Source organism: Lycium ferocissimum, chromosome 4 (assembly GCF_029784015.1).
Source record: "Lycium ferocissimum isolate CSIRO_LF1 chromosome 4, AGI_CSIRO_Lferr_CH_V1, whole genome shotgun sequence".
NCBI classification, from domain to species: domain Eukaryota; kingdom Viridiplantae; phylum Streptophyta; class Magnoliopsida; order Solanales; family Solanaceae; genus Lycium; species Lycium ferocissimum.
Genome location: NC_081345.1, coordinates 36325938 through 36353903, shown reverse-complemented (window position 1 = coordinate 36353903; position 27966 = coordinate 36325938). Strand labels below are relative to the sequence as shown.

The 27966-nt window shown below is 35.3% G+C and overlaps 4 protein-coding genes across 9 annotated transcripts; 2 read left to right on the top strand and 2 right to left on the bottom strand.

Moving 5' to 3' along the window:
- Positions 1-63: 63 nt before the first annotated feature.
- On the top strand, positions 64-8168 carry LOC132052633 (transcription factor GAMYB-like). 2 transcript variants are annotated; one of them, XM_059444256.1, is made up of 4 exons: positions 64-711; positions 3442-3772; positions 6567-7524; positions 7620-8168. In XM_059444256.1, exons 2-4 carry the CDS (start codon positions 3443-3445, stop codon positions 7766-7768), a joined length of 1437 nt encoding a protein of 478 aa, XP_059300239.1. In that variant the 5' UTR covers positions 64-711; position 3442; the 3' UTR covers positions 7769-8168. The 2 variants fall into 2 exon arrangements, with proteins under 2 accessions (XP_059300239.1, XP_059300238.1); XM_059444255.1 differs by having other exon boundaries at positions 3410-3772.
- Positions 8169-9895: 1727 nt separating this feature from the next.
- On the bottom strand, positions 9896-17328 carry LOC132052632 (cyclin-dependent kinase C-2-like). The gene is made up of 12 exons (XM_059444254.1): positions 16965-17328; positions 14026-14107; positions 13847-13937; positions 13338-13386; positions 13088-13220; positions 12923-12995; positions 12720-12840; positions 12507-12624; positions 11703-11842; positions 11539-11596; positions 10965-11035; positions 9896-10862 (listed from the first exon to the last, which is right to left on the bottom strand). Exons 1-12 carry the CDS (start codon positions 17072-17074, stop codon positions 10358-10360), a joined length of 1551 nt encoding a protein of 516 aa, XP_059300237.1. The 5' UTR covers positions 17075-17328; the 3' UTR covers positions 9896-10357.
- A 2687-nt stretch (positions 17329-20015) lies between these two features.
- LOC132052630 (molybdopterin synthase catalytic subunit) lies at positions 20016-23713 on the top strand. 3 transcript variants are annotated; one of them, XR_009414013.1, is made up of 3 exons: positions 20016-20171; positions 21304-21968; positions 23594-23713. XR_009414013.1 is itself a non-coding variant. In XM_059444253.1 (2 exons), the coding sequence occupies exon 2, from the start codon at positions 21313-21315 to the stop codon at positions 21895-21897; it is 585 nt and encodes a 194-aa protein (XP_059300236.1). In that variant the 5' UTR covers positions 20016-20171; positions 21304-21312; the 3' UTR covers positions 21898-21986. The 3 variants fall into 3 exon arrangements, 1 of the variants encoding a protein (XP_059300236.1); XR_009414012.1 differs by lacking the exon at positions 23594-23713 and adding an exon at positions 22805-22948; XM_059444253.1 differs by lacking the exon at positions 23594-23713 and having other exon boundaries at positions 21304-21986.
- Positions 23050-26877, bottom strand: LOC132052629 (G2/mitotic-specific cyclin S13-7-like). 3 transcript variants are annotated; one of them, XM_059444250.1, is made up of 9 exons: positions 26633-26877; positions 25244-25385; positions 25099-25153; positions 24697-24924; positions 24488-24613; positions 24118-24366; positions 23865-24026; positions 23589-23770; positions 23050-23471 (listed from the first exon to the last, which is right to left on the bottom strand). In XM_059444250.1, the coding sequence occupies exons 1-9, from the start codon at positions 26670-26672 to the stop codon at positions 23270-23272; spliced, it is 1386 nt and encodes a 461-aa protein (XP_059300233.1). In that variant the 5' UTR covers positions 26673-26877; the 3' UTR covers positions 23050-23269. The 3 variants fall into 3 exon arrangements, with proteins under 3 accessions (XP_059300233.1, XP_059300234.1, XP_059300235.1); XM_059444251.1 differs by having other exon boundaries at positions 24697-24921; XM_059444252.1 differs by having other exon boundaries at positions 25244-25379.
- Between the last annotated feature and the right edge of the window lie 1089 nt (positions 26878-27966).

The following is a 27966-nucleotide window of genomic DNA, read 5'->3' as shown; positions in this document are numbered from 1 at the left end:
CAAAGAGAGAGAGAGAGAGAAAAATAAAATGGTGGAAAAAGTATAAAGAGAAAAAAGATGCCAATAAAACAAGCCAAAAAAAAAATATGATTGCAGAAAAAAGAAACTCTCTTTTGCTTCATTCTTTTTCCTTTGTTTTTCTCCTTTTAATGTTGTTTTTGTGTTAGCATTTCCTCATATTTCTCTTCTATCTTCCCTCTTCTTTTGCCATCTATTTTCATTTATTTTTTTCCTCACTTTTTTGAAATTCCATAATCAGCTGACACATTTATAAATCTCTCTCTCTCCTTTTTTTTTTGTTTTTTTTGTTTTGTTTTCATTTCTGTTAAACAAAAATCTAGAAAAATAAGTGGATCTTGAACCGACCCATCAGCAGGGTTTCAAAAAAAAAAAAAAAAGTTTCTTTTTTGCCCCTTTAACCCCATTTGTTTGAAGTTGGACATGTTGGGATTCACATTTTAGCTTGTGGGTGTAGGATTTTTGGTGAAGAATTTGAGGTTTATATTTGTATGATCCATATTTAGGGTTTGGATTTGAGGTTATTTTGGTATATTGGGTTTGGGTTTAAGACATTTTTTGTTTTTGTTTTTGTGGGTTCAATTAGATTGAATCCTATTTTAGAGTTTTTCTGAGTTTTGAAGGAACTGTTTGGTGGTCCACTTTAGTTCAAGAGAGTCCTTGGGCAACTTCACCAGCTTTCTTCATTTTCAGGTAAAATTATATGCAAAAATAATGTTATGATAATTTTATATAACTTTGATAATTTTGTTTCAGCTTGTTGTGTGTTATTATTGAGGTTTTAGTCATGTTAGGGCTTGTTAGTTGCTAAATGCTAAGCATTTATTTATCATGATACTTGAATTGTTTTTTTGGAAATGTATCATGATTTGATTTGGTCTTTAAGTTATAAAAGTTTTAGTATTGATTTGAGGGTTGGGGGATGCTTATGAAGTCTCTCTATTGTTAAATTATTTGAGGCATTTCGCGCATTCGATTTGACATTTTGAGTCTTTCTAGGTTGAGGCTATGTTGAGTGATCCAATAATTTGTGCATTTTGAGCTTTTTCTATTTATTATTTGTCGTAATGTTTTTTATACTCATAAATAGTTTGTGAACAAGCTCCAATTGGTAGACGAGGTTCCTCTATGAGCTATTGATTTCCTTTTCGGCAAAATCATCGAGTTTGTTGGTCGATTTGAAGCTAAATGAGTGGTTGATGTTCTTGGGGATTTCTTTTGTGTTGTTCAATTGCTATACGGCTTACAAAGTATATTTTTACTTGAGTTTCGGACAAATCATTACTTTTTCATTCAGCTGGATGTTGAGCTAGTGTTTTCTTTGTACGAGTATGAATATGGGATTAAGGGTAGTTCATTGATTGGTTTGTAGACTCGCACCCAAGAGTGTGGCCTAGTGGTCAATGAAGTGGGTTGAGAACCATGAGGTCTCAGGTTAAAATCTCAGTAGCGACAAAACCATTAGGTGATTTCTTCCCATCCGTCCTAGCCTTGTGGATAGAGTTACCAACAGGTGGGGGAGGTGGCAGGTATCTCGGGGAATTAGTCGAGGTGCATGTAAGCTAGCCCGGACACCGCAATTATTTTAAAAAAAAAAAAAAAGAACCTGAACCCTCTCCTCGCCGTGTTTCCTTCATTTTGTTTCAAGAAGTTATTATGTCACGTTATTTGGTAGTTAGATGTGACAAGGTGATGTGATGGGTTTTTAAAAGTTTGTGTTCAGAAATCGTATCATGATATTTGACTGGTCTCAAAATGACTAATCCTTTTATTGAGTTGAGAGGTAGGGGCTTCATTATTAGTGTTGCTGAAGTCTCTAAACTGTTAATATTGGAAGTTCCTTTTACATTAATTTTTAGAGCAGCACTAATTTGTGCCATTTGCGCATGTTGTAGTTATTAAATTTGACATTTCAAACTTTTGAGGCTGATAAACTGGGAATTTTGAGTTTCTTCTATCCCTCCATCCCAATTTATGTGGCACCTTTCGGATTTCGAGAGTCAAATGAGTTTTTCTTTGAGCACAATTTTTTCATATGCTTTTAAATATTTTGAATTTTTAATTAATGTAATCTATAGTAATTTTCACTTAGTTTCAAAATATGTAAATTTTACATAAGATTTTATGTGCATTTCACTGTAAAAATTAAGAAGTTTGACTCTCGAAATCCTAACGGTGCCACATAAATTGGGACCCGGGGGGGGGGGGTATAGTGGAACCGACAGTGCTTAATGGTGTAAAAGGTTTTCCTATGTACAATTGATTTCCTTGTCAGCAAAATGATTGAGTTCATGAGCTGGCTGGAAGCTAATTAATTGGTCAATATTCTTAGCGGTTTCTTTAGTTTTATAAGTTATGCTTATTTGAGTTTTTGTCAAAAACTTCCTTTTTCTCCCAACCTGGATGTTGAGCTTATTATTTTCTTTTTTTGGAGTATGAGATTGAGGTATAGTTGATTGATTGATTTGTTGATAAATAAGATAAACCCTTTTTCTCCTGTGTTTTCTTCATTTTATCCCAATAAGTGATTATGTCGACTTTTTTCCCTTAGATATGTGAACATTTTATTGAAACAAAAAAGGGCACAAAGATTGTGCTATGAATTACATAGGGATCCTTACAAGTGCACCAGTTTTTTATTATGTCACTTCAATTGGTTGTTGTGATAAGGTGATCTGATGGGTTTTCAGAAGTTTGGTACCGTGGGAATGTTAGAATTTTGAATTCAACGCAGAAGGAAGAAAAGGGCTTCAAGGTAAAAGAGGAAAGTGTTTCTGATTTCAACAATGGAGAAAAGGGAAAGAGGCTATCGGAGGAAAACATTTCCAACACTTTGGTTGTATCGAATACCAACTGGGCTGATAACAGTTGGGCTTATTTTGGTCAAATCTGGACCATCGAAAGTTGACAAACAGAGTATAGCCACACGATTGAAGAAATCAACAACTGTACAAAATAAGCCCACTTATTATCAGCCCAGTTGGTATTCGATACAACCAAAGTGTTGGGAATGTTTTCCTCCAATAGCCTCTTTCCCTTTTCTCCATTGTTGAAATCAGAAACACTTTCCTCTATTTCCTTGAAGCCCTTTTTTTCCTTCCGAGTTGAATTCATAATTCTAACAAGGAAATTTCAGAATAGGTTATTTGTATCGTCATAATTTTTTTTTTCCCATCTTTGTAACTATTATTTAAGAATCTCAATCTTGGTTCTAAAATTGGCAGTTTCTTTATTATTCATTTTTATAGTAAGCTCAACTGGCTCTGTCATGAATGATATCACTCCTTTTGGACGAGTTGCCCTTATTACTCCCTTGTCCTAGTAACAAACTATTTTATATCCCTTACATTCGCCGTCACACACTGTTGTTTATACTTCTTCAACCTTTTAGGATATGAGTATGACAAGTGAAAGCGATGACAGGATGACATCACAAGTTGGTGTGGATTCGCCATCTGTCGATGAAGCTTGTGGTGGAGGAAACACCGGAGGAGGCCTACCACTTAAAAAAGGCCCCTGGACTTCTGCAGAAGATGCAATTTTAGTGGATTACGTCACGAAACATGGTGAGGGGAACTGGAATGCTGTTCAAAAGCACTCAGGACTTGCTCGGTGTGGTAAAAGTTGCCGTTTGCGGTGGGCCAATCACCTGAGACCAGATTTAAAGAAAGGTGCATTCACTCCCGAGGAAGAGCGGCGCATAATTGAACTGCATGCTAAAATGGGAAACAAATGGGCACGAATGGCTGCTGAGGTTCGTATCATCTCAAAATCTGATCTGTTGTTTCCGTCTATATATGCAAATGTCTTACTTCTCCTCAAATATTAATTTTATAAATCCAAAATGTGATCAGTTATTATTATTATTATTTTTTTTTTTGAAAAGGTAAATATTTTATTAACAAATGGGGAAATCCCCATATACAAGCCGTATACCAAAAGGATCAGATGTTATTTTGTTAGATAAATTATTCTCTAGAATTTGGTTAAACTGACAGTTCAAGATAAATTTTGTTAAAAGTAGCAACTTTTTTATGTTTAACTTTCTGCCTTACCTATATGATTACCATTCATATACTCAAATCAATCTATGAAATTTTTGAGTTAAAAAACAGGCATGAAAAAAATCTTATGTAAAGCTTTTTTTTTTATTTTTTTTTTATTTTTTAGAGAGGATTCTTGCCTTTAATTGATTTAACACATTGATATCATCTAGAGGGCTGTTAAAAGTTCATTCGTTAAGTTGGTGAATTGTGCTAGTTTAAAAGCCTTATCTGCCCCCTTAAATGATCTAAACACCAGTTTTGATCACGCTTCTGGGAAATGATTGCCCATCCTTTCACTTTTAAATTTCTATTTCATTGAGTTCAATTATGTGTTTTAGCTGGATGTTATACCTGCCATTCATTGTCAAAATCTATTTTGGATTGATAATCACTATTAACACTTTCCAAACAACCTTTAATAGTCGTTGATTATTATTCTTCTTTTTGGGAGAAGCAATTACAAGCTTTCAAGTGTGATGTCTAGGAACCTTGCTTACCTTTCAAAAAAAAAAAAATTTATAGGAACCAAAACTTGAATGAAGTTTTCAAGTGTGATGTTTAGGAACCTTGCTTATTGCAAGTTTTAAGTGTGATTTCAAGGAGTCTTGCTTATTGCTAGTTTTTCAAGTGTGATGTCTAGGAACCTTGCTTAATGCCAGCTTATAGAAAAGTAACTTTTGTTTTGTGAGAAGCAGTTAGCGTTCTTTCAATCTGTTTCTAATTGTGTGCTATCTGCCTGTCCTTAAGTTTTCGGTGTGATGACTAGGAGCCTTTCTTGTTGCAAGTTTTTATCACTAGACATTCTTATCTTTTCCCTTTTGTATTCTTCTGTTTGTTATTAAGCTCTCTGAACTTTCTTATCTTTCGTTTTGCTATTTGTCGTCAATTATTGGGCAGTTATCATGTATGAAGTTATGTTTGTTCCTCAATGATACTTGGTTGTAAAGGTATAAGTCTGTAATCTGGTAATGATATTAACATCCTCTTTGGAAGGTAGTAGAACACAAGCTGGTCAACTGTACTTTTTCAAGAAACCGGTCTTGATGGTTGGTCCATCTGGTCGGACCGAGATAGTGAATCTTGTTATGCCTGATTATTGATTGAAAATGGGCGACTTAGGTCGGATTGTGTGATTCCCATCTGGTTTTCATTAAGCTCTTGCTCCATCATTTATAAATACAAAAACCCTTTCTCAATCTTCATCTCAATTTGCTAAGCAGAAGAGAGCTGCACAGCCTCCTGCTGCCTCTCCTGAAAGGAATGTTCCAAGGCAACTTTGTTTAGGCGTCGGCCATTTTTTTTGGTAACTATGTGTTGGCCCTTTTGTTTGTTCTTTATTTCCTTATTTTTCTGTTTGCAACATGTGCAAAAAAGTGAATATATTTTATACTTTTGTAAATCAACTATGCCTCAACCCCTGATAGTGGGGACAATGATATTTTTGCAACTAGTCGAAAGTGGACTTATCCATAACTTTAGTTGACATTTAGGAGCTACATATGTCTAGATATCGCGAGGGTATGTGCCTCTTATGATATGTTATGAAATCTCTATTTTTTCCAATGTATTGGATTTTATATTTGACGACAGCTGTGGGTTCTGCTTTAGATCCTGATCAGGACATCAAATTAAAAATACCATGATATTTGTTCATATGTCCATTTGAGAAGTTCATTGCACTGTTGATGAAGTGGCATACTTGTAGTTTTAAGACCTATTGTGTATTGGCCTTGTTACTCTTTCTGTTGGAAGTACGGCCAGTACTTTCTGATTAGCTGTCTGCTGTAGTATCCTCTAGCATCTCCTTAACTCTTGGTTTTGTCATCATTCTTAACATTGAGTGGTGAAAATGTGACTAGTCATGGCATGGTGATAAGTGTTATGATATGAATGTAGAGCTTAACAATGTTAATCATTAGAAGTTTATGAAACCAAGATGTAAAAGTGTCTGGCACATTGAGATTCATCATATTATAAGTGTCTTCTCTGCCTTAAACATTTCAAGTAATATTTATATAATTCTATGTTACACTTGGCAGTAATCTCTTGACTTGGATAGGAACTATCTTGATCCAGTGAGTAAAAAAGGCAGGGTATAACATAGAGAAAGGGAAGGTACTCATAGTGAATGCTACATTGCTGGGACCCCGTGATAAATCTCTTTTCACTCTTTCTGAGGCTTTTTGTAATGTTCCAAGTCCATTATTCCATCATATGGTGCACATGATGTTGCTTTAGGTGGTTTTCTGCAATGTGTTAACCGGATATAAATAGTGCTTTGTGCTTGGTGGAACTTGTGGGTATGTACATATTTGAATAATGTTCTTCTTGGACTAGAAATGTGGATTTCCCTTCTTTTATCGTACATTTAGCTCGATATCTTTTATGATTTCAGATGACTTTCTAACCTCATCATGCCTCGAATTGGAAATATTGTGGTATACCTAATACCATTCATTATTCCAGTTTAACTTCTAATGGCCCTATTCTACTCCTTTTCAGTTGCCTGGGCGCACAGATAATGAGATAAAGAACTACTGGAATACCAGAATAAAGAGACGACAGCGTGCAGGCTTGCCAATTTACCCACCAGATATTTGTTTTCAGGCGATTAGCGAAAACAATCAAAATGAGGAGTTGGGTACATTCTCCTCTGCAGATTCACAATATCCTGATTTCTTACCGATGAACAATTTTGAGATCCCCGCTGTCGAATTCAAAAAGTTGGAATTCAATCAGCAGTTGTGTCCACCAGCACTTCTTGTTGATATTCCCACTTTTGATATTCCTGCAAGAAGCCTGTTGGCACAGGGTCTTAATTCTGCCTACTACAGTCGGTCATTCCTCTCAACGATGCATCCAGCCAAGCGTATACGAGGCTCAGAATCTCTGTTCTCTGGTTTAAATGGCGATTGTTCTCCGTCAAAAAATGATGATTCTTTTCCGACCTGCCATCAATATCAGGATGATGGTTCTTTGCTTGCTCAGTCCTTGGGATTTTCTTCTTCATATGATCATCACCCCTCATCATTGGGTGTAATTCCTGGCAGCCATGCCCCTATAAATGGCAACACCTCTTCTTCAGAGCCCTCATGGGCAAAGAAGCTCGAGCTCCCTTCACTCCAAAGTCAGATGGCAAGTTGGGGCTTACCTTCTTCCCCTCTTCCTTCACTTGAGTCCGTCGACACCTTGATTCAGTCCCCTCCAACTGAATCACCTAGAAACAGCGGTCTGTTGGACGCTGTACTTTATGAATCACAAACTATGAGAGCTTCGAAGAGTATCTTGCACCACGAGAATTCTGGTGATGTGGTTGATAATGATCTCCACGAGACAGGATGGGAGGAAACATATGGTGATCCAATCTCTCCTTTAGGTCATTCTGCTACATCAGTGTTTAGTGAATACACCCCTACTAGTGGAAGCTCATCCGAGGAGCCCCAGTTACTGACAATGCCAGGTGAGACTGATAATAATTACATTAACTTCTCCTAATTGTGTTAACAGTTGAAAGCATATAGTTATGTAATTTTTGATTGTTTTATGGTGATGAAGCTTGCAAGGTTAAGCAGGAGAAGTTTGATTTCGGACCCTATGATGGGAAGGGCGATGCATCAAACCCGATCTTTTCCAGGCCTGATTACTTGCTTGAATCCAATTGTTTTGGTCATATGCAAAATGCTGTAAGAACCATCTGGCACTGAAAGATGCATTTGGCTCCGATTTTTTGATGATTACACTTGGTTAGCCGCACCATCAGGTCAAGGCTGCTGTGGACATGGTTCTAGTGCATGGGATGCCATGTCCACCATCCAGTCAATAAGCTCAACAAGATTATGGTTACTTTGAATGCCTTGCAAACATTTTTGCGATGCAAACTTTGGTTATTAAACGACTATAGAAGACAATGTAATATTTTTCATGTTAGATTGTGTTGAGTTGTGAGTGTCTTTTAGATATTGAAACAAGAAACACTGCTTGTATGCGGGCATTGAATTGCCTGCCTTTCAAATTCCACTGTTTGAACGCAAATGCAACACATTTCCTTTGTGCTGGGACCAAGTGACATTAATTAGAGTTGAAGTATTGCTCCCTTTTTCTCCAGTTGAATTTTGTACTTTTTATTTTTATATTAGACATATGATAGAGGGCTATAATAAGAAGCACCGAGCACGAGGATAAAATAGGAGAATGTCGCTTTTAGATACTGTAGTTTATATGTCATCATGAGCAGGCCTTAATGATTGAATGTGGTAGAATGTTACAAGGAAGACCTATCAGATGACATGAAGTTGTCTTAATGAAGACTTAACTAAGAATGGTCTGCAATGGAAACAAAGGGTTCATGAAGGCAATGATGGCAAGCAGAGACTAATCATAGATTGAGCAAAGGCCTTAAATCATATCATAGACAATGCAGTTCTTATCATCCACTTATAGCTTAAGAATCGCTCTGAACTATTCCCTTCATATTTACATATTATATATTTGCCTTGGAATTTATTAAAAAAAATCGTTTCAAGTTGTAGGGTGGTGAAATAGTCTTAAAATACTTTTGTGGAAATCATGGATTTGACATTACCAAAAAAAATGTACCTACTTTTATCATCCTTCGAAATTTTATATTATTCTTTATAGAGTGAGTTTAAGAAGATGAATCATTTTTATTTTATTGAACAACTTGTAAATATTAATAAAAGAATGTGAGAACTCTAGAAATTAAAAATGAAAATTATGCTTGTTTTTGCTTTTCTCTTTTTAGACAAGAGTAACAAATGTAGAGCCAATGGTTTTTGTAAAACAAACTTAGAAATAGTAAAATCCAAGAAGTTTCGCTATTTTATTTTAGGATGATCAAAATTTCTTGTCAATTTAAGTACTAATGTATCGGAACGTTGAGCATTAAATCTAAACATTTAACATTTTTGTGATTTCTGACGTAGTAATGCCCACAAGTTGATTGGTGACCTTTTCAATTTCATTAAGAAAATACACACACATATGTACAAGGAATAATCTTTGGATATTCTTTGCCTCCTTTTTCTTTAAGGCACATAGAGAAAAAGGCAACCTAGAAATCAGAATGCTTTTGGTAAGTCCTTTGCAAAGTCTTCACGTAAGTCCCTGCATTACTATGGGCAAAGGGAGACACTGTGGGTGTCATTCATTTAACGTATACTCACAATTCCTAACGTCATCTTGTCTTTTGGGATGACCAATGTAAACCCTTTCACGTCATCACAAAAAGCTTTACATTTATATCATTTCAGTTTATCTGATCCTATTTGATTGAGCACATAAAAAGTATAACTTTCAAAATTTATGGTTCTAAACATACCTTTACATTTTTTGTTAAAAAAAATAAAATCTTATTATTTATGTAGCTATAAAAACTTATCATGTAAGTGTGAAATGAAATATTCAAGTTTATGATCAGTTTGCAAGCATGCCGAGTTCTTTATCCTTATTTGATGTTACACCTAATTGTTAGTAGAGTTGATAGAATAACATGTAAGTTGATTTACTCGCAAAGCTGGGATTTTCGATGTAATGAGATACTCATTTCTGCAAAAAGTAAACCAGACACCTTCTATGAAAACAAGACTTGTACATTGGATTGATGAACTTATGATCAATACACTTTTCTTTCCTCTCTTAGTTCTTCCCTTTCTAAATTCTCAAATTGCTTCTTCCAGTCCAATGAGGTTTCCCTGCTTAAGTTTTTCAATATTCTGGTATCAGCGCATTAGATTTTAACGGGCTCGCACATACACATTATGTCAAAAGAATACATGACAATCTACAAAAGTCTAGAAATGCAAGGGAGTGCATGCAGAAACTAACAGGTGATGTGGCTCAGCGTTCCAATAAATTCAGCTCACAAATTTAAAAGAGCGGTTACACATTGGGATCTCGATTTACGATTCATGAAAAAGTGAATTTCAGCATCCAAACAAATAAGATATTCACTACAAACGGATAAAAACATAAGTGCTCCTTGGCAGTGTAGGTTTATGGTGGTTCTGTTCACAAGTAAATTTGGACGTAGACAACATCAGACACTGTCCACAGAACACATAATATTATATATTTTACGTGACCTTCAGTGTAACAACTTCCCATATAAACAGGTTCGACCGATGCCCTCCCACACGTTGCCTCCCTTCTCTTGCGATGCATGCGGTGGATCAGAAAAACCAATGAAGTGGGGAATATTCCAATCCACACTTTGCTTCTTACATTTCACATAAGTTGGAACATTTTGCTTACTATATCGAAGCAGGAATGAAGTGTTACTGCTGCCAATTGTATTGTTGTTGATTGCGATTCACATTTGAGCCACGTCCAGTACCAGAAGACCCATATGGGGCACCGTGAGGATAATTTGGGCGGGGACCACCGCCGCCTGGCATCCCTCCTGAACCATATTGGGTACCCCTTCCTCCTTGAGGTGGATATCGACCACTGCCATAAGCTCCACCTTGGCCACGAGTAGGGTGACCGTATCCTCCAGAAGGATTTCCACCAGCTGGATATCTGCCTGGTCCTGCTGGAGGTCCATGCGGCTTTGCATAGTGGTGGCTAGGTCCGCCAGCAGCCTGAGGATGGGATGCATGCATTGGGGGATTTGGCCCTGGTCTCATTGGGTGTCCTTGCCCCGACTGCTGAACCGGTGGAAGCCGACCATGCTGCTGCTGGTGATGCAGTTTCTGACGTTTAGCTGCTTCGTCGTGCTGCCTCTGCTGCTGACGCTTTTTCTTTGTCTGGAACTCATGTGAAGCTTCATAGGTTGGCAAACTGCTCAAGCAAATAAGTCCTAATTAACAAAGTTGCTCACCTAGAACATATACGGAATTCATAGAGTATCTCTTTTTTGATAATTTTAAGGGAAAAAAATACCTCTTTGGATCGCATGGTAATGGATCAGTCCAGAAATACTCGGCATCAAGTGCATCCTTGGCTGATATTCTCTTGACAAGATAAAAAGTAAATGCAAGTCAGTCAGGACATTGACATCATTCATAAGAACTAATCCTTAATTGGCAAGGGAACAGATATGGTTTAGGAACATAATTGACTTAGATCAAACATCCCGAAAAGATCAAATAACCTTTAAGAATGATATTAAATTAACACTTGACTAAATTCTCCCAAAGTATGGTAACTCTGATAAATTTCTTATACAGCAGTAAATCGTTAAGTACATTGGAGAATTGCAGTGAATTAAACAAGCAAAAGAATATATGTGACTTTTTGTTTGCTCGTATTTTCCCCCCAAACAAAGTTTAAAAGCAGTGACAACATATACTAGAAAACACGATGAACATGGACACGGGATGCTAGCTTTGGTCTAAAAAGTAAAAAGCACCATGACTCATGAACATCTGTATAAACCTTTTCAAATATGAGTTTGAACATTGTCCAGTACTTAGAACAAGCATAAGCATGCCATACATGCCAGAGAAACTGATACCTGAGATGGGTCAAGGGTCAGCATCTTGTCAAGCAACTCCAAAGCATGTCGATCAAAGCTAAAGCCAGAGGCACAACAGTATAAATACACAAACATCTATTTAACACCAATAACTATGCTGCGGAACTAGAGTAAATATAGCACATCATGTATAGTTTACTTACTGTCTGAAAACCTCCCTTAGACGTCTTTTCATTGGCTTTGATGGTTTGAAACTGTTATACCATGGAATCTTGGAAACTCCAGGCCAATTAACCTCATCTGGAGCGCCACACAACTCAAAAATCTTGTTCAGCTGCTCTGGCTGAAATCAATGTAAAAGAGGCACCTCAACACACTAGAAATTCGACACAACCTAAAGTCACATTCACAAATGCTTCTAAGTAGGTTATTCGGGAAAAAGAAAATTGTTAAAAATACACAAAACATCAAAAACAAGTCAAGTTCGTGCCTTAAAGCTTCATAGGTGACAAGAAAGTTTGAAAAACCTAATTAATTTGGATTATGCAGATACTGCAGTTTGTGTTTTTTTAATCCTAGGCAAACAGGTGTATAATGAAGATCTTTACCTTCCCTATAGAAAAAGAAGAAGTGTAGAATGAAGATCTTTAAATCTTGTCATAAACTGGTGAACCACAGCTCAGATATAAAAGAACTCTGACGGTGAATATTTAAATCTAGTGATGCAACAAATTAGGTGCAGAAGCAAACAGTTGTCTAGAACAGTCTTGACTCACGAAGATTAATCAGGCATACCATCAGCCAAAAAAAAAAAGGGTTGAACATTAGGCAAATATCACCATCACAATTCTTTTCAAGCGGAAGCTGTTACTATTATTCTTTAGACTATAGAGTCTTTCTAAGGCCAAGAATACTGAAGGTGAGTGCATTTTAGTTAGACTAATAGCTTACATCTTCACTACTTTCGAAACATTTAGGACATTTAACCGACAGAAAACATCAGCTACCTCATCCTTCCCTGGAAAGATTGGTTTTCCATGAAGCAGCTCAGCAAAGATGCAACCAACCGACCACATATCAACAGCTGGACCATACTTTGTGGTCCCAAGAAGCAGCTCAGGTGGTCTGTTTGATATACCACAAGTCACCACTCACACAAGAAGAGAATTTAAAATGAAATCCAGCTTACCCCCGAAGAATTGGTATTCCACAAATCATACCTGTACCATAAAGTAATCACACGATTTGTAAGATTTGCATTGTGATCATTTGAGAAGGATCGAGCAAGCCCAAAATCGGCAAGCTTCAAATTGCCTTTATTGTCAATGAGAAGATTGGAACCTACAAGGAAAAGAAGAAGCCTTTATCACCACACCTAGAGAATTTGAAATTACAAAATCAGATTGAATATCCTTAAGCAAACCTTTAATATCACGATGAAGTACTTGATTCACATGACAATAGTGAAGTCCTGTCAAAAGCTGCCTCATATAACACTGCAAAAGAGAAAGTGAATATCAACACCGACTGACTCTCTTCTTTCAAGCATCTAATTTTGCTCAAACACGTTCTTGCCAAATTATGCTACCTTAATCTGCGGCACTGAAAATCTCATTCCAGGACGATCAGCAAGCCCAGTCAAATCATGGTCCATGTACTCAAAAACCATGTAGATTCCACCCTTATACTTGTTACCATCTGCAAATGAAGTCATATGTTTACTTCATATGTGACAAACTCAATTAGATCAGAAGTGATGTCCGGCCCCGGAGTTTTTGTGTGTGTGTGTGGGGGGGGGGGGGGTGGGGGGGAGTAAAAGCGCCATATTAAACTAAAACTGAAGGTAGAAACACTTGCCTGGCCTCCCTTGCTCATCCTTCTCACGACCTGCAACAACAACAGGACTGTTCACCACAAAATAAAGAACAACCAAAAAAACGGACACAATAATTACTAAACTTTCACAAAACTTTTTGGACCTTTTTATAATGTAAAATCTGATATCAAAAGGACCTTGTTTGCCATTTAGTTCCGTTCGATAGTTGAATGTAGTTTGCATATTGACAAAAATCACAGTCAATGCAGGCAAACACTAATAGGCTAGCCTTGGAAAACATAAGAAATGTTTAATAAGATAAAGAAATTCTTGCTGGCGATGCAATTGCAAGGGCATAAACTTTTGTATGGTTTTTTTCATTAGTGAAGAAAAAAACACAAAGAAGGGCATGTAAAAAGAAAAAAGGACACATAACTTTTGTATGTGGTTTTTAAGATCATGTAAATAAGGGCCCGTTAGTAAATAGTAAAAATGACACAAGATGTAGCATGTGTATTACTTAAATCTTACCTGGAGATGTTACAATCTCTTTCAGGTCAATCACATTTTCATGGTGCAGCTTCTTTAAGATTTTAATTTCACGTATAGCAGTTATTGGAAACTGCATAAGAAAGTTAAGAAAAGCTTCAGAGAGAAGAGTTTGAAAGAACCAACAAAATGCAAATCATATAAAAAATAAAGAAGCTTACCCCTTCTCTTTCGTTGTCCATGCGTATCTTCTTCAAAGCAACAATCTCCCCTGTTCTAATTTCTTTTGCCATGTACACTTGACTGCAAGGTAAAAGATATGCCAGATTAACAGTTGTACATCTAAATATCTAATGAACAAATTGTTGAGCACCAGTTCAGGTAATCATCCTTTTTCTACAGTTACAGTTCAAACTAAAAAATGGATAAACTACCTACTCCCTCCATCTAAAATCTAACAACCATGTTTGCAATTTGATTTGTATTAAAATCATATCCACTTTCAGAAGCACAGTTTAGCACATCAAATTTACATATTCCCACCTATATACAGTTGTCAATAACAAACTTCTCTTCCGGAACATTCAAAAGAAAATTTATGACCCCTACGTGTTTTCCGATTTAACATAAACAAAAACATATATCAATTTTCCTCTTAATAAATATGCAGATTTAGAAAAGAATTCACTATAGCGTGGGATAGAGGCCATGAAAGCAGATATGGGACAGAGAGCATACAGTTCAGTTAGAAATTCTCGATAATACAAATATTCAAAATCTTCCAAGTACTTTTTGAATATGCGAATAATTTTCATTTATAAAATATCACTCCCAGTAGAATCCATTAGACCTAATTAAACCAAACACTTGAACTGGCATGCTAAATGTTGGTACCCCTAATCTGACTTATACCTAAGATTCTTCCTGCTGAGTCATTTGGATTCCAATTGGTTTTGAGTGTTCTCATTGGTAGTGTTTCGGTAAGTGAATATCAACATCAGTTTTATGTAGCTGAAACCTTCCATTCTTGGGTTAGAAGAGTGTAAAATGTGAGGCAACCTCAGTTTCTATAAGCGCATGCGATATTTCATACTCCCTACTCCTTATTAAGGACATAATATTACTTTAGTGAGATAAATAGGAAATAAAAGGAGCTGGAAAGGGTTTGTCACCATCTATCCTCGATTCTACTTTTTATTGTTAAAGTAGCAACAACAAAAAGAAAAAAGGATCTGCTTTTCGTGTTAAGAAAACGCAAATTGAATTAACTAAAAAAATGTCCTAATTTAAATTTGCTTTTTCTTTTTGTGGTTGAAATATTGTTCATTGAGTCTGCTCCCAATCTTACATCTAGTGTTGTGTTCCCAAAGAATACAAAAGCTATAAGCTATAAGGGAAACAATCCCAGCATGTATATGGTGGTCAGTATGAAAATGAAGGAATTAAAGATGTTTTGGAAGAAAAAAAGGAGAGTGTATGAGTTGAAGAATAGAATTTCTCTTTCCGCATTTTGGTGTAAGTTGCAAAATGGATATGATGTAGTTAATTTAAAATAGCTTCTGAGTTACCTCTACACTTATTTATAAAAAAAGATGGTCTCCTCTTTCGATTAAGTACCAAAAGCTGAGAACTTTGAGCTGAAATTTTTGTCTTCGACACTATAAGACAAAAACTGAGACCATTAAGCTAAATTTTCTTTGTCCACGACTCTATAAGCTAAAATACTGCTTTACAAACTTTTGAGCTCAAAAACACCAAACCTCTTCCATTTGCTAAAGAGCTACGTTTTTCACATAGGGTTTTAAATTTTGCAAAAATTCTCTAGTACAAGCGATGAAATAGTGAATGCACAGGACCTCAGGTGTATAATTAAGGTCGATTAAAACCATATGCATTTATTCCTTTCTATTTGGACCCATTTCATTCCAATACTACAATAGTATGTGTTTTAGACCAAAAAAATGACAACTTTAACACACACACACACACAGAGACACTACATGTGGAAGAAACAATTCAAAATAGAACAACTGACCAATAAGTGCCCTCACCAATCTGTGTTTTAAACAAAAAAAGAAAAATGACAAACTTTAACACACACACACACTACATGTAGAAGAAATTCAAAATAGAACTGACCCATAAGTGCCCTAACCAATCTCTGTGTTTTAAACAAAAAAATGACAACTTTAACACACACACTACATGTAGAAGAAACAATTCAAAAAACAGAAGAACTCAACTGACCCATAAGTGTCATCACCAATCTGCTCAATAGTATGTACATTAAAAAAAAAAATGACAACTTCATCACAACAACACACATACTGTATGTAGAAGAAATAATTCTAAATAGAACTGACCTATAAGTGCCTTCACCAATTTGCTCAATAGTATGTGTTTTAAACAAAACAAAAATGTCCACTTTAACACAACACACACACACACACACTCTACATGTAGAAGAAATAAATCAAAATAGAAGAACTAACCCATAAGTGCCTTCACCAATCTGCTCAATAATGTGTTTTAAACAAAAAAACTGACAACTTTAATACAACACACACACACTACGTGTAGAAGAAATAATTCAAAAAAGAAGAACTGACCCATTAGTCCCTTCACCAATCTGCTCAATAGTATGTGCTTTAAACAAAAAAAAAAAATGACAACTTTCACACAACAATTCACACACACTACATGTAGAAGAAATAAATCGAAATAGAACAACTGACCAACAAGTGCCCTCACCAATCTATGTGCTTTAAACCAAAAAAAAAAATAAAAAAAATGACAACTTTAACCCAAACACTACATGTAGAAGAAATAATTCAAGAAAGAAGAACTAACCCATAAATGCCTTCACCAATCTGCTCAATATTTTTTTTTTAAACAAAAAAAAAAGAGACAACTTTAACACAGACGCTACATGTAGAAGAAATAATTCAAGAAAGATAAGTACCTTCACAATCTCTGTGTTTGAAACAAAAAAATGACAACTTTAACACACACAGACACTACATATAGAAGAAATAATTGAAAACAAAAGAACTGACCCATTAGTCCCTTCACCAATCTGCTCAATAATGTGTTTTAAGCAAAAAAAAAAAATGACAACTTTAACACAACACCAAATAATTGAAAAAAAAAAAGAACTGACCCATAAGTGCCTTCACCAATCTGTTCTAATTTCTCGAAACAATCAACAGTTCTAGAACCCCATGTTGGAGCTTCTGTTAGGTTAAGCTGTTCTGGTCCAGCTATTGCCATCTCTTACTGATCTTCAAATTGAACCTTTTCTTGATTCAATTCCTCTAAAATAACCTATGATCCAGCTAGAAAATACTAGGGTTTTGATTAAATTAAAGGATGATGAAATCAAGAATTGGGGATTAAGAGAAAAGGAAGCAGTTTGGAGACTGGTGGAGTGACTCTAAATTCAAGAAAGGGTAATTATGGAATCTCAAAAACGGGAAAAGAAAGAAGGCACAATTGACATTTGGGACTAAAGAGGAGCAGTGACTGGTGAATGCCATATTTATTTCGTAGTACTAGTAAATACACTTTTATATAGTTAGGTGTATATTTTTTATTAGCAATACTGCAAATACCATGATTTTTTCAATCAAAATGCAAACATCACGATTTTCTTGAGCCGAGGGTCTATTGGAAAGAGCCTACAAGGCCTGTTACATATTACCCTCCACGGACTTCACCTGAGAGATTATAATTTGCTTGACCCAAGCTAAAGGGTTTTAACTATTTACCTTTAGCAAATCGAGAAGCAAAGGGCAAATACACCGAAATTAGTTAAAAAAGGGGGGGAGGGGGGGTTTGTATTACGATTTTGATTTTGTTCAGCTACTACTGAAAGTCTTTGCTAAAATTTCGGAAATCTTAAGAACGTATGAACTTTATTCGAGTCAGAAGGTAAATTCTGATAAATCGACAGTATTTTTTAGTAGAAATATTACTGAGGAAGAAAAGAATAATATTATAGCAGAGATAGGACAAATAGGGACAATTTGGGGCTATATCTAGGCCTACCCGCGATAGTTGGGAGATCATAAAAGAAGATGCTAGAGTTTATTAAAGAACGAATCAAATCTAAGATAAAGGGATGAAAAGGTAACATCTTAAGTCTTGCGGGCAAAGAAGTAATGCTTAAATCGGTGCTTTCAGCTATTCCTTCATATGCGTTCTCATGTTTTCAATTTCCTTATAACTTATGTAATGAGATTATTACTATCTTTTCTAATTTCTGGTGGGGACGAAACGAGGAGAAAAGGAAAATGCATTATGAAAAATGGCAGAAAATTTGTGAGGCCAAATCTAAAGGTGGTCTTGGGTTTAGAGATTTAATTTTTTTTAACAAGGCTCTGTTGGCTAAGCTTGCGTGGAGAATTTTAACTCAAGAAGATTCTCTCCTTCATAAGATGCTAAAAAATAAATATTTCCAGAACACCTCGTTTTTTAGTGTGGGATGTCCCCCGTCTAGCTCTTGGATTTGGAAAAGCATTATCTGGGGGAGAGTTCTATTGAAACAAGGAATTAGATGGAGAGTAGGAAATGGGGAAAATATTAAAGTTTGGACTGATCCGTGGATTCCTAACTCAAATGGTTTTAAACCCCGACAAGGGCAACCACAAGCAAATTTACAGCTGAGGGTCCAAGAACTTATTGATCATCAAAATCATATATGGAATATTCATGACCTTCGTCATTATTTTTGTCCTAATGATATCAATTCTATTTTGTCCATCCCTATATCTATTACTGGAGCGTCTGATAAACTTATTTGGCACTATACGAATTCAGGTAAGTACGAGGTAAGATCTAGTTACCATCTAGCGAAAGATCTTGCTAATTGTAATGATGTTGGTACTGATAGGCCTCAAGCTAGTTATCAATCTTGTCCAAAATCTTTTTGGAACTTTTTGTGGTCAATGAATATAAAAAACAAATACAAACATTTTCTTAGAAAATGTGTTCTAAATGTCCTACCTGTTAATGCTAATATCTCTAAGTGATTGCATCATATTTGTGAGGTTTGCAAGGTCTGTGGATTAGAAAGAGAAACGGTTGACCATATGTTTTTTAGTTGTCCGAAAGCTCAATTAATATGGAAGTTGGCTCCTATTAACTGGCCTAATTTAGAAAATACTACGAACTTTACAAAATGGTGGAATGATTTGTTTTGTAATACACGTCAGTACCTAGATTTCATTGAGCTAATGAGATTAAGTGTTTCTTTTTTATGGAAAATGTGGAAAGCTAGAAATTCTTTATGTTTTCATGGTGAGATATATGAACCTACTGATATTATAAATAAGGCTTTATTTGATTTACATGAATATGACAATGCTTTGCATACTGCATCTGTTTTGACTTGTATACCTAATAGGAATCAGGACGGATATATTACTATGCCACAAGATGGAGTTGTTATTTTTTACAGATGCAGGTTTACATGTAGAAAAAGGAAAAGAAAGCATTGGAATGGCGGCTATGGATAGCTGTGGTCATTTGCTTCATGCCTTTGGTACCCCTATTCAATTTGTTGGGAAGGCCATAACCGCTGGAGCACTAGCAATTCAGGAGGCATTGGAGGGAGCGCTACATCATAGTTGATCAAAAGTTCACATACTATCAGACGCAAAGAATGTGGTACAAATGTTATAAAAGAAGATGACAATATCTTGGGAAATAGATACCACCTGCGAGGATATATGGTGACTGATGAAATATTTTGAAGAGATCCAACTTGTACATATTCCCCGCACATGGAATGTGCTAGCTCATAATTTAGCTAAATTCTCTATTTCCCTTTCATATAGAGTTTCTTGGGATTCTGCTTTCCCATGTTGGGTTGTAAATGACGCAATGGCGTCTTACGAACAGTTGAAGCATATTATGCAGTAATACAATGCAATTGTTTACCGGAAAAAAAAAGTATTACGATTTTGAAATCCATGACTTGTGTTTTAACAGTAAGAAAGCGATGAGCATGGTTTCTAATCTCGCTTTTTGCCCAGCTTAATTTTGGACATAAAAGTTGGTAGTGAGGTTTCTTGTAAATTAGTCGAACCTATAACAAATTCAATACTTTATTTGTCATCACGGTTTCGGGTTAAGATTAGCAATTAAAGTATGATAAATATCTGACAGAGACAAAAAGTGTGTACTTTTAACAAATTTAAAGGACCAAAACTATTTAAATAATTTTTAAGGAACTATTTTGAACCTGCTAAAAAGATAAGGGACTATTTTTATCATTTTCTCTGCCAAAAATTGTCAACTTCTACTCTGAATCAGAAAGATAAGCTCCAAAACTGCAGTTTCAACAACTAGCCGCTTCATTCAACAGGTAAGTTTTCAAAGATTCAATCTTTTTGTAAATCCCTTAAAGGGTAATTTTCTTTATTCTTGATTAACAATAGTATATCATGAAACAAATGAAAGTGATAGGAATAGTCATCATTTGCGAGTTTTCTTTCTGTTCTTGGTATGGAAGTAATAAAACTCAACTCATTACCTTATTAATATATATTTTCAGAACTGATTAAATTTCTAAATATCTCAAATCCTTGCATTTGAAATCAATTCAACAAAATTTTCCTATAGTCTCAATCAGTTTAGTCTGGAGTTGACTTTAGGCTAATTGGTTAAAGATTATTAATATCTCAAATTGTAACTGATACTCTCTTCCCAATTTATATGTGCACCTTTTAGATTTCGAGAGTCAAAAGAGTTTTTCTTTGACCGCGATTTTTTCATATGCCTTCCAGATATTCTAAATTGTCAATTATTGTGATTTAAAGTTCTTTTGCATAGTTTTCAAATATGTAAATTTTTATTTTAAAAAACTTAAAGATTCCATGTTTGAATTTACGGTCAATATTTAAAAGTTTGACTCTCAAAGTTCGAACTATGCCACATAAATTGAGATAGAGGGAGTAATTATTTTGTCTACCAAGGTTATTCTATTAATGAATGATTAGAAAGTGAACTGCAATTTGTTGAATTTAGCAGTTCATGAAGCAGTGTTTGAGATTATAATCCAATATCATAAGCTGAAGTTGATTGTTTAGAGGTATAGTTGGACAATTATAGCCTATGGTAACCGATAAAACTCTTATGAAACTCAATCTACTGGTACATCCTGTCTAATCCCTTGTCTTTTAATTTGATCCTACAAATCTAGTTAAATTTTTCCGGCGATAAAGTTTCTATAAACTGGAAAGAAGGAAAAATGAGGCGGACAGTTACTTGAAGAAATGTGTGAATGTTAGTTATTTCTAGTTCTCTTAAGTAAAACTTTTTGGACCGAGGTGAGTGTAATTGGAGCTACAGGCATAACGAGGATTCATATTGCCGCCCCAAATTGTTTAGAATTAAGGAATAGTTGTTTTTGTTGTTGTCTCATAAATAAAACTTTTTCTTTATTACATTGCCTTAAGGAAGCAAAGTGAAGTTTTGAACTGTTGTTTGGATTACAGGTGATTCAAATGGCTGACGAGGAGCGAGATCTAATTGAGATCTTGGAAAAGAATAACCCAATGGACATCAACAAATATATTAGTTATGTTCGTTCTCCCAAATGTGGAGCTATAGCAACATTTGCAGGTACAACACGTGATACATTTGACGGTAAAGAAGTCTTAGAGCTACAGTATGAAGCATATGTTCCAATGGCAATACGTTGTCTGAAATCCCTTTGTTCTTCTGCCCGAGCATCATGGGATATCCACTCGATAGCAGTTGCCCACTGCTTGGGTACTGTTCCTGTTGGAGAGACTAGTGTATTTGTTGCGATCTCGTCTGTCCATCGAGCAGATGGATTGGATGCTTGCAAGTTTCTGATTGATGAGCTTAAAGCATCAGTTCCGATATGGAAGAAGGAGGTATATACAAATGGAGAGGTGTGGAAAGAGAATAAAGAGTTTATAGATAGGATGCCAGAACTTGTGAAGACATCAGAGGATCAAGCTGGCGCTTGCTCTGGTAAAAAGAAAGTGGAGGCACATGAGAGAAAGAGTTGCTGTGGGACAAAGGTTAAAGTCAATGACGAAAATGCAGATTCTTGTAGGTAGTTCTGAAGCACATGTTGTTATATTTCATACAAACCCCTTCATGTCTAAACAAACCCGAAAAATAATAAATGGTAATTCATTCTTCTTTCGATTTCCTTGTCCATTCTTGCTCTCACGTGCAATGTTTTTGTTTGTTTATAGCTTAATCATTGTTAATGTCTTTCAAATGATTTTTCTCAATACCCTTTCTTTATTTTTCATGATACAGTATCATGCCATGTTGCAGAGTAACTTTAGATCAACTGTCATCACTGCTTTCATTTTGTGGTGTAAAAATCATTCTTAGTCTTCTTTCACTCATATTTTCTTAGTATTTGTTTATGACCAAATCTTTCCTAATGTCCTAATCAGTTTCTGAAGTTCTTTTTCCCTGTTTTCCGTGACACGACAACAGCAGTTAGCTGATATTTTATATCTTAAGCTCCAATTTGTTTTCGTCTAATCTCATAATATGTATGCATAGCCAAATCATTCGTAATGTACTCCAAGTCAGCTTATCAAGTTCTTTTTTGCTATTTTCCGTGACACAATATAATACTCATATAAGCGGCAAATTTAGATAATCTGTTTTCTGTCATTGCTTTATTTTGTGGTGTAAAAACCACAAATTCTTTTAGTATGTAAAAACATATTTTTGTACTCCAAATCAGTTTCCACAAATTTTCATAGACAAATCATTCTTAATGTTCTTCTATCTACTTTCTTGAGTCCTTTTTGCCTATTTCCCCACAACACAACAATAGCAATTATCGAACAATTCATACATTAAGCTCCAATTTATTTTGCCTGAGAGGGCTTATGTATAGAGTCAAAACCATTGGTAACAGTATGAAATACTATTATATTAGACCATAATTTATACCGAACTGCTTCTTTTTAGTATCATGATTGGGCGACTTCATTTGAGGAATGTTAATCATAAAGTTTAAGAAGGCTACCACGTATGAAGAGCTTAATATGGTAGTTGCTGTTTTCAAGATTACTGCATATATATATTCATGAAAGAGAATAAAGAGAGCTTGGCTATGAAAATGTGGACTGCCCATGTAGGTCTAATTGAAGTAGTAGATATTTGATTTCAAACCCTCTCTGCAGAAACTGGCTGAAAATGAGTCATTTCATTTTTGTCATATTTCTCAATGTTCCCTTCAGTGAAAACTCCTCTAAATGGAAGATACATCAAATAATTCTGAATTTATATATCTTTCTTATTGAATGCAACAATATTTTTCTCAATGAAGTGCAATTCAGAAAGAATAAAAGTATCACTCAAGATTCAAATATTCACACAACCACACATATTACAAAAGGCATGACTTTACTAGTAAGTAAGTCATATAAAAGTATGATTTTTCAGACTTCAGAACAGAGATCAGAAAGCTGACATGATCTCACTCACACATTCACAATCTTGCTTCCAGAACTTCCTATATCTGGAGGGGGCTAATTGATCTCTTGCAGGGGCCAAGAGGGCAACAGCACCTCTGTCTGGACTAGAAAACTTCCTATAAACTGCCTTCAGCTTGTTTTCAGCAGCACCTGAGTGGAAACTAACTAATTGCTTTGCACATTCCCTGTTTCCGAAAATACACAACACAATTAGTACATAAACCTGTGGAGTTAGCACCAATCCTAAATCACAAGTGTTTAAACATGAATTAAACAGTTATTTTTTTATTTTTATTTTTTACATTAGCTGTTCTTCTGAGTAGCCGGTGTGGTGCTTCAGAGTGTCGGTCCATCGAGGACTCTTGTTTAGAGTAGCACGGGCAGCATAAACAGCAGAAGCAGCAAGCTTTGATGGGCAGTAGGATATCACTGTCATGTAGTTCATCAGCCCGAGCTCAGCCAAGAAAAATGTCATGTTCTCCATCTATAGAACAACAAAGAAAACGTGTATCAGCTAAACCGGCTGCCTTTATTTGGAACCTTTAGTAGCTAATTCACACTGAGAATAGTTCAAATACCTCCTGATCAGATGGACCAGCAGCTTTAATGTAACGAACCAGAAAGACATATGGCGTTGGAACAGTTAAATACCACTCCAGCTTTTCCAAGATTGTTTTCTCCATTACAAGTATCTGGTCCCTGACATAAGCATTGTCTGTTATTGTTAGGAAGTCATTAACCTGCACCATATGTAGCAGAGAATCAGAGATTATTATGATAAATTTCAACTGAACAGATTTAAACATTTTCAGAATACTTCATATTGTATACCTCTGGAGCCCAAATCTCTTCATATTTACAGGCAATAAGCATTGAGCTGATGCAAAGTAACTGAAGTTCCCTTCTAGGGAGAGTCTCCTCCGAGAAGAACCGGTCCATTATGTTAACTGTGAGGTAGAGGCTTTCAGGCCTCAACTCAAACCTTTTGTGTGCTTCTATCAGCCAGTCGACAAGAATTGCTCTCACCCTGGCATTGATCTCTGGTTGTGAATCCATGTAATCACCCGGTCGATGCTCATCCTGAATCAGTCACATCATCAAAATAACACGAATTTTATCCACCATATTAAAGTAACTAAACTGTACACACTATGACGGTAAAGTTACTCCAACATCCTTGCAAAGATGATATTCACCATACCTCTGTGAGCTTATAAAACTTGTAAAGATCCTCAACATATTCGACAGCAGCCAAGTGATTATCAACATCAGCAGTATCAATATCAGCAATCTGTAGTTTCGGTTTGTTGGAGACTCCACAAGCAGCCTGAAAGATAATTGGTCAATTACACTACATGCTAATCTTGCTTACTACATTTTCAGCTAAGGGAAGAGGTAAAAAACAACAACCTTGCTTCGTGCAGTTAGGATAGAAGTTAGAGTCTTTTCACTCTTCTTTACTTTTCTTTCATTCAATGGGATCTCTTCAATTGTTTTTGCATCCTCATCAGGGCGTATAACACTAATTATATCAGCTTTTGCTTTGACAGAATCCTTTTTAATAGCTTCTGCTTTTGTTGGAACACCAACAGCTTTCCTTGCTGCAACTCCTTTAGTTACTTCTACAAGAGGCTTCTTCTACAAACAAACCAAAATAATAAGCTGATTGGACAACTTTTGGAAAAAGTATTTTTCTTTTCTTTTCAAGAACTGAGTATATAAACCATCTCAGACCTATACTTAAAATCAGGAAAATACTAATAGGAAAACTTTTTTGAGAACTATTATTCACACAGATAATGATGAAATTACCTTGTTCTTCTGCACTGGTTCTTGTTCCTTAGCTATTAACTGGGAAGCAAACCTCCTGAATGTTGAAAATTCTCATATTAGTTACACATGCACATACAAGATAAAACCAAAAAGCATAAAGTTCATTAGAGTAACTTAATTCTACCTAGCGACGGGGCGAGAAACCTTAGTTTGAGGCTTTGCTCCAACAGCAGGAACAGTAACAAGGTTTCCAATATCTCCCAAAGCACGCCTATTTCTTCCATCTGCTTGTCCATTCTTCTTCTTAACCTCTCCCCCTCCTACTACTAAAAAGTTCAAACTCACATATTAGTAAAGAATATAAACTCACTGATTATATACAAAACAAGAAAAACCTTGGCCAAGAAAATGAATTCTCTGGCTAATGACGAGAGGCTGATGGCAATGAACGAAAGTAAAAAAGTTAAAAGACACGAAGAAAAAATGGTGACAGATGTTACTAAATGAGATCATATCCAAAAGAAATTGTCATATGAGATCACCGCAAGAGAATGTAAAAATCTGTATGAATTTTGTGTAGCATAAGAATGTCCTTTTAAACAAGAATTATAGCAATATAAGGCAAGAAAAGATGCAGAGTCATACATGCAAAAAAGTGAAACACAAAAGAATTCAACAAATCAGACATTTTCTACTAGTATTATAAATAATGTTGGCAGGCTAAAAAAGTATCAACTACTCCATGCCTCACACGAAATTAACATTTTTGTTTTCTTCTTTCTTGACATGCACGTTAAACATTCCATATTTTCAAGCTCAGAGAGGTCTGATTCTAGAAATCCATCCCTTACATAACTATCCTTAAAAAATCTATACATGATGAGGAAAAAGAGCTGACATGGGATTTCATGGGATTAGTCACCACTTGTGTTTGAAATGCGGATAAACGAGAAGAACAAAGTAAATTCAACAAACACCTAGTTTGAATCAGCTGTACAAATTCTCATTGCTCCTATTCATCAAATATTGTTCTTGAAACAAAAACCAGAATATTGGACTTAAATAAGTGTACTAATATAAGTATTGAGTAGCTTTACACTGATTGTCAACCTTTGATAATCTTCCTTGTTTATTCGGACTTGGAATAGCAATGTGAACAAGTTTACATTACCATTGATTGATCAAGAAAATATGAAATTTTACATGAATCATAAAAAAAAGGACAGACAGTTTTCACAACTCTCTAGAATTTCATTAACAGTGATCAAGAATCTAAACAAATAGATCATATCAACAGGTATTAACCGAATAAAAAACACCCAAGAAAGATTGATACTCATTGTTATCAATCAACACTTCAATTTTTTGTGGGGATACTGAGTATTCACAAATAACTATTTGCATTAACAAAAAACCGCAAATTCTTTCAATACTAATCCAAGAAAATGAAAAACCAACAACAAACAACTAGTAATGAGTCCCCAAAGTGATTCCACATGAAAAAAAATATTGACAATAGGACATGCATCAAATAGAAGAAAGGGGATGGCAAAAAGACTATTTTTTTCGTCACCTTTGGGTAAAATCTTTGGAACTACGTCTCTGGAAGCCATTTCAAGCAAGTGAAGTTTCTTGGTTTTCTATTTCTGATAATCTTTTTTTTTTTCTATATGAATTTTGGGGTGATCACAGATTGTGAATGCAAATAGAAGGGTTAATATTTGGTTGAGTTTTATAGTGCGCGTAATGTGTCTCTTTCTTTATAACGGTCAAATTTTCATATGTGGTAATAGGTTGGTTTACGCAAAAGTCCTTTGTTTAGGCAAGTATAATCTTTGAAACTGAAAAAATATTGAACTGTCATCTAATATCTAAAAAAAACTTAGATCATGATCTAATATTTTCTTGGAAGATTTTTTAATTTGTTCAAAAGAATTTTTTTAGACAGTAGTCTAAAAGATGTGTAATTTATTGTTAATTTATTTTTTAAATTTAATATGACTAATTTGCTCTTTTTTTAAAAAAAAAAAATCTATTTAATTACTTCTAAAAATTTCCTCAAAGAATTTAATAAATTATTTGAAGCTCTTTGCAAAGAATAAAGGAGTTTCACATTGCTACAAACGAAATTGTAATTTAATCTCAAAAGTCTTATATACACTTCACCTTGCATCATGAAAACTATAGCAATGCAGTGCCATGGAAGCTTAATCTGGTGCGATGGTGCTTGAATACAGAGGCGGATTCAGGATTTAAATTTTATGGGTTCAATCTATAGATTTTTAGCATTGAACCCATTATATTTTTAAAGTTAGGGGTTCATATCTACTATTTATTACAATTTTAATAATTTTTTACACATAACTTTAGGCTCCGTATCCAAAGTTTGGGGTTCAGTTGAACCCCAACCTTATAGGCTACATACGCCTCTGGTTGAATATCCAGTATGCAGTTTCCCATGCTCAATATTGAGATGCCGAACAACATGATTCTAATACTATTGAAAAAAAAAAAAAGATTTTGAGCTTACCTTAACTTATTCAAAAAAATACCTTAACTTGAAAAATACAATTCCCATGAATTTTAATGCATCCAGTTCGCATACAATGGTTAATAATGGGAACTATTCTTCACCTTATGGACTTTTCTAAATCTTATGACAATGACTTTTAACGTTAATAGCAGTGGATTTACGAACACTGCCAATACTTCTAACAGTGGGGATGTGGTTCCACCAATTCCTTTGAAACCCATCGTTTATGTGCATGGGGAACCAACAATTCAATATTCTATGGAAGAAATTAATCATATGATCATTCAGGAGGAATTACAATTTGCAGTTATTGGTAAGTTTACGTACGGAGTGCCCGACATGCAATTTCTACGTACTAATCTTGCTAGGCAGTG

Excerpts from the sequence above, each read along its gene's own strand:
- LOC132052633 (XM_059444255.1), top strand. The coding sequence starts at position 3,413 with ATGAGTATGACAAGTGAAAGCGATGACAGGATGACATCACAAGTTGGT. Across the intron at positions 3,773-6,566 it reads GGGCACGAATGGCTGCTGAG|TTGCCTGGGCGCACAGATAA; the intron begins GTTCGTATCATC and ends ACTCCTTTTCAG. Across the intron at positions 7,525-7,619 it reads CCAGTTACTGACAATGCCAG|CTTGCAAGGTTAAGCAGGAG; the intron begins GTGAGACTGATA and ends ATGGTGATGAAG.
- LOC132052632 (XM_059444254.1), bottom strand. The coding sequence starts at position 17,074 with ATGGCAATAGCTGGACCAGAACAGCTTAACCTAACAGAAGCTCCAACA. Across the intron at positions 13,938-14,025 it reads TGGACAACGAAAGAGAAGGG|TTTCCAATAACTGCTATACG; the intron begins GTAAGCTTCTTT and ends TTTCTTATGCAG. Across the intron at positions 11,597-11,702 it reads CTAAGGGAGGTTTTCAGACA|CTTTGATCGACATGCTTTGG; the intron begins GTAAGTAAACTA and ends CTCTGGCTTTAG.
- LOC132052630 (XM_059444253.1), top strand. The coding sequence starts at position 21,313 with ATGGCTGACGAGGAGCGAGATCTAATTGAGATCTTGGAAAAGAATAAC.
- LOC132052629 (XM_059444250.1), bottom strand. The coding sequence starts at position 26,672 with ATGGCTTCCAGAGACGTAGTTCCAAAGATTTTACCCAAAG. Across the intron at positions 25,386-26,632 it reads TCCAAAGATTTTACCCAAAG|TAGTAGGAGGGGGAGAGGTT; the intron begins GTGACGAAAAAA and ends TGAACTTTTTAG. Across the intron at positions 24,614-24,696 it reads TCCTAACTGCACGAAGCAAG|GCTGCTTGTGGAGTCTCCAA; the intron begins GTTGTTGTTTTT and ends ATTATCTTTCAG.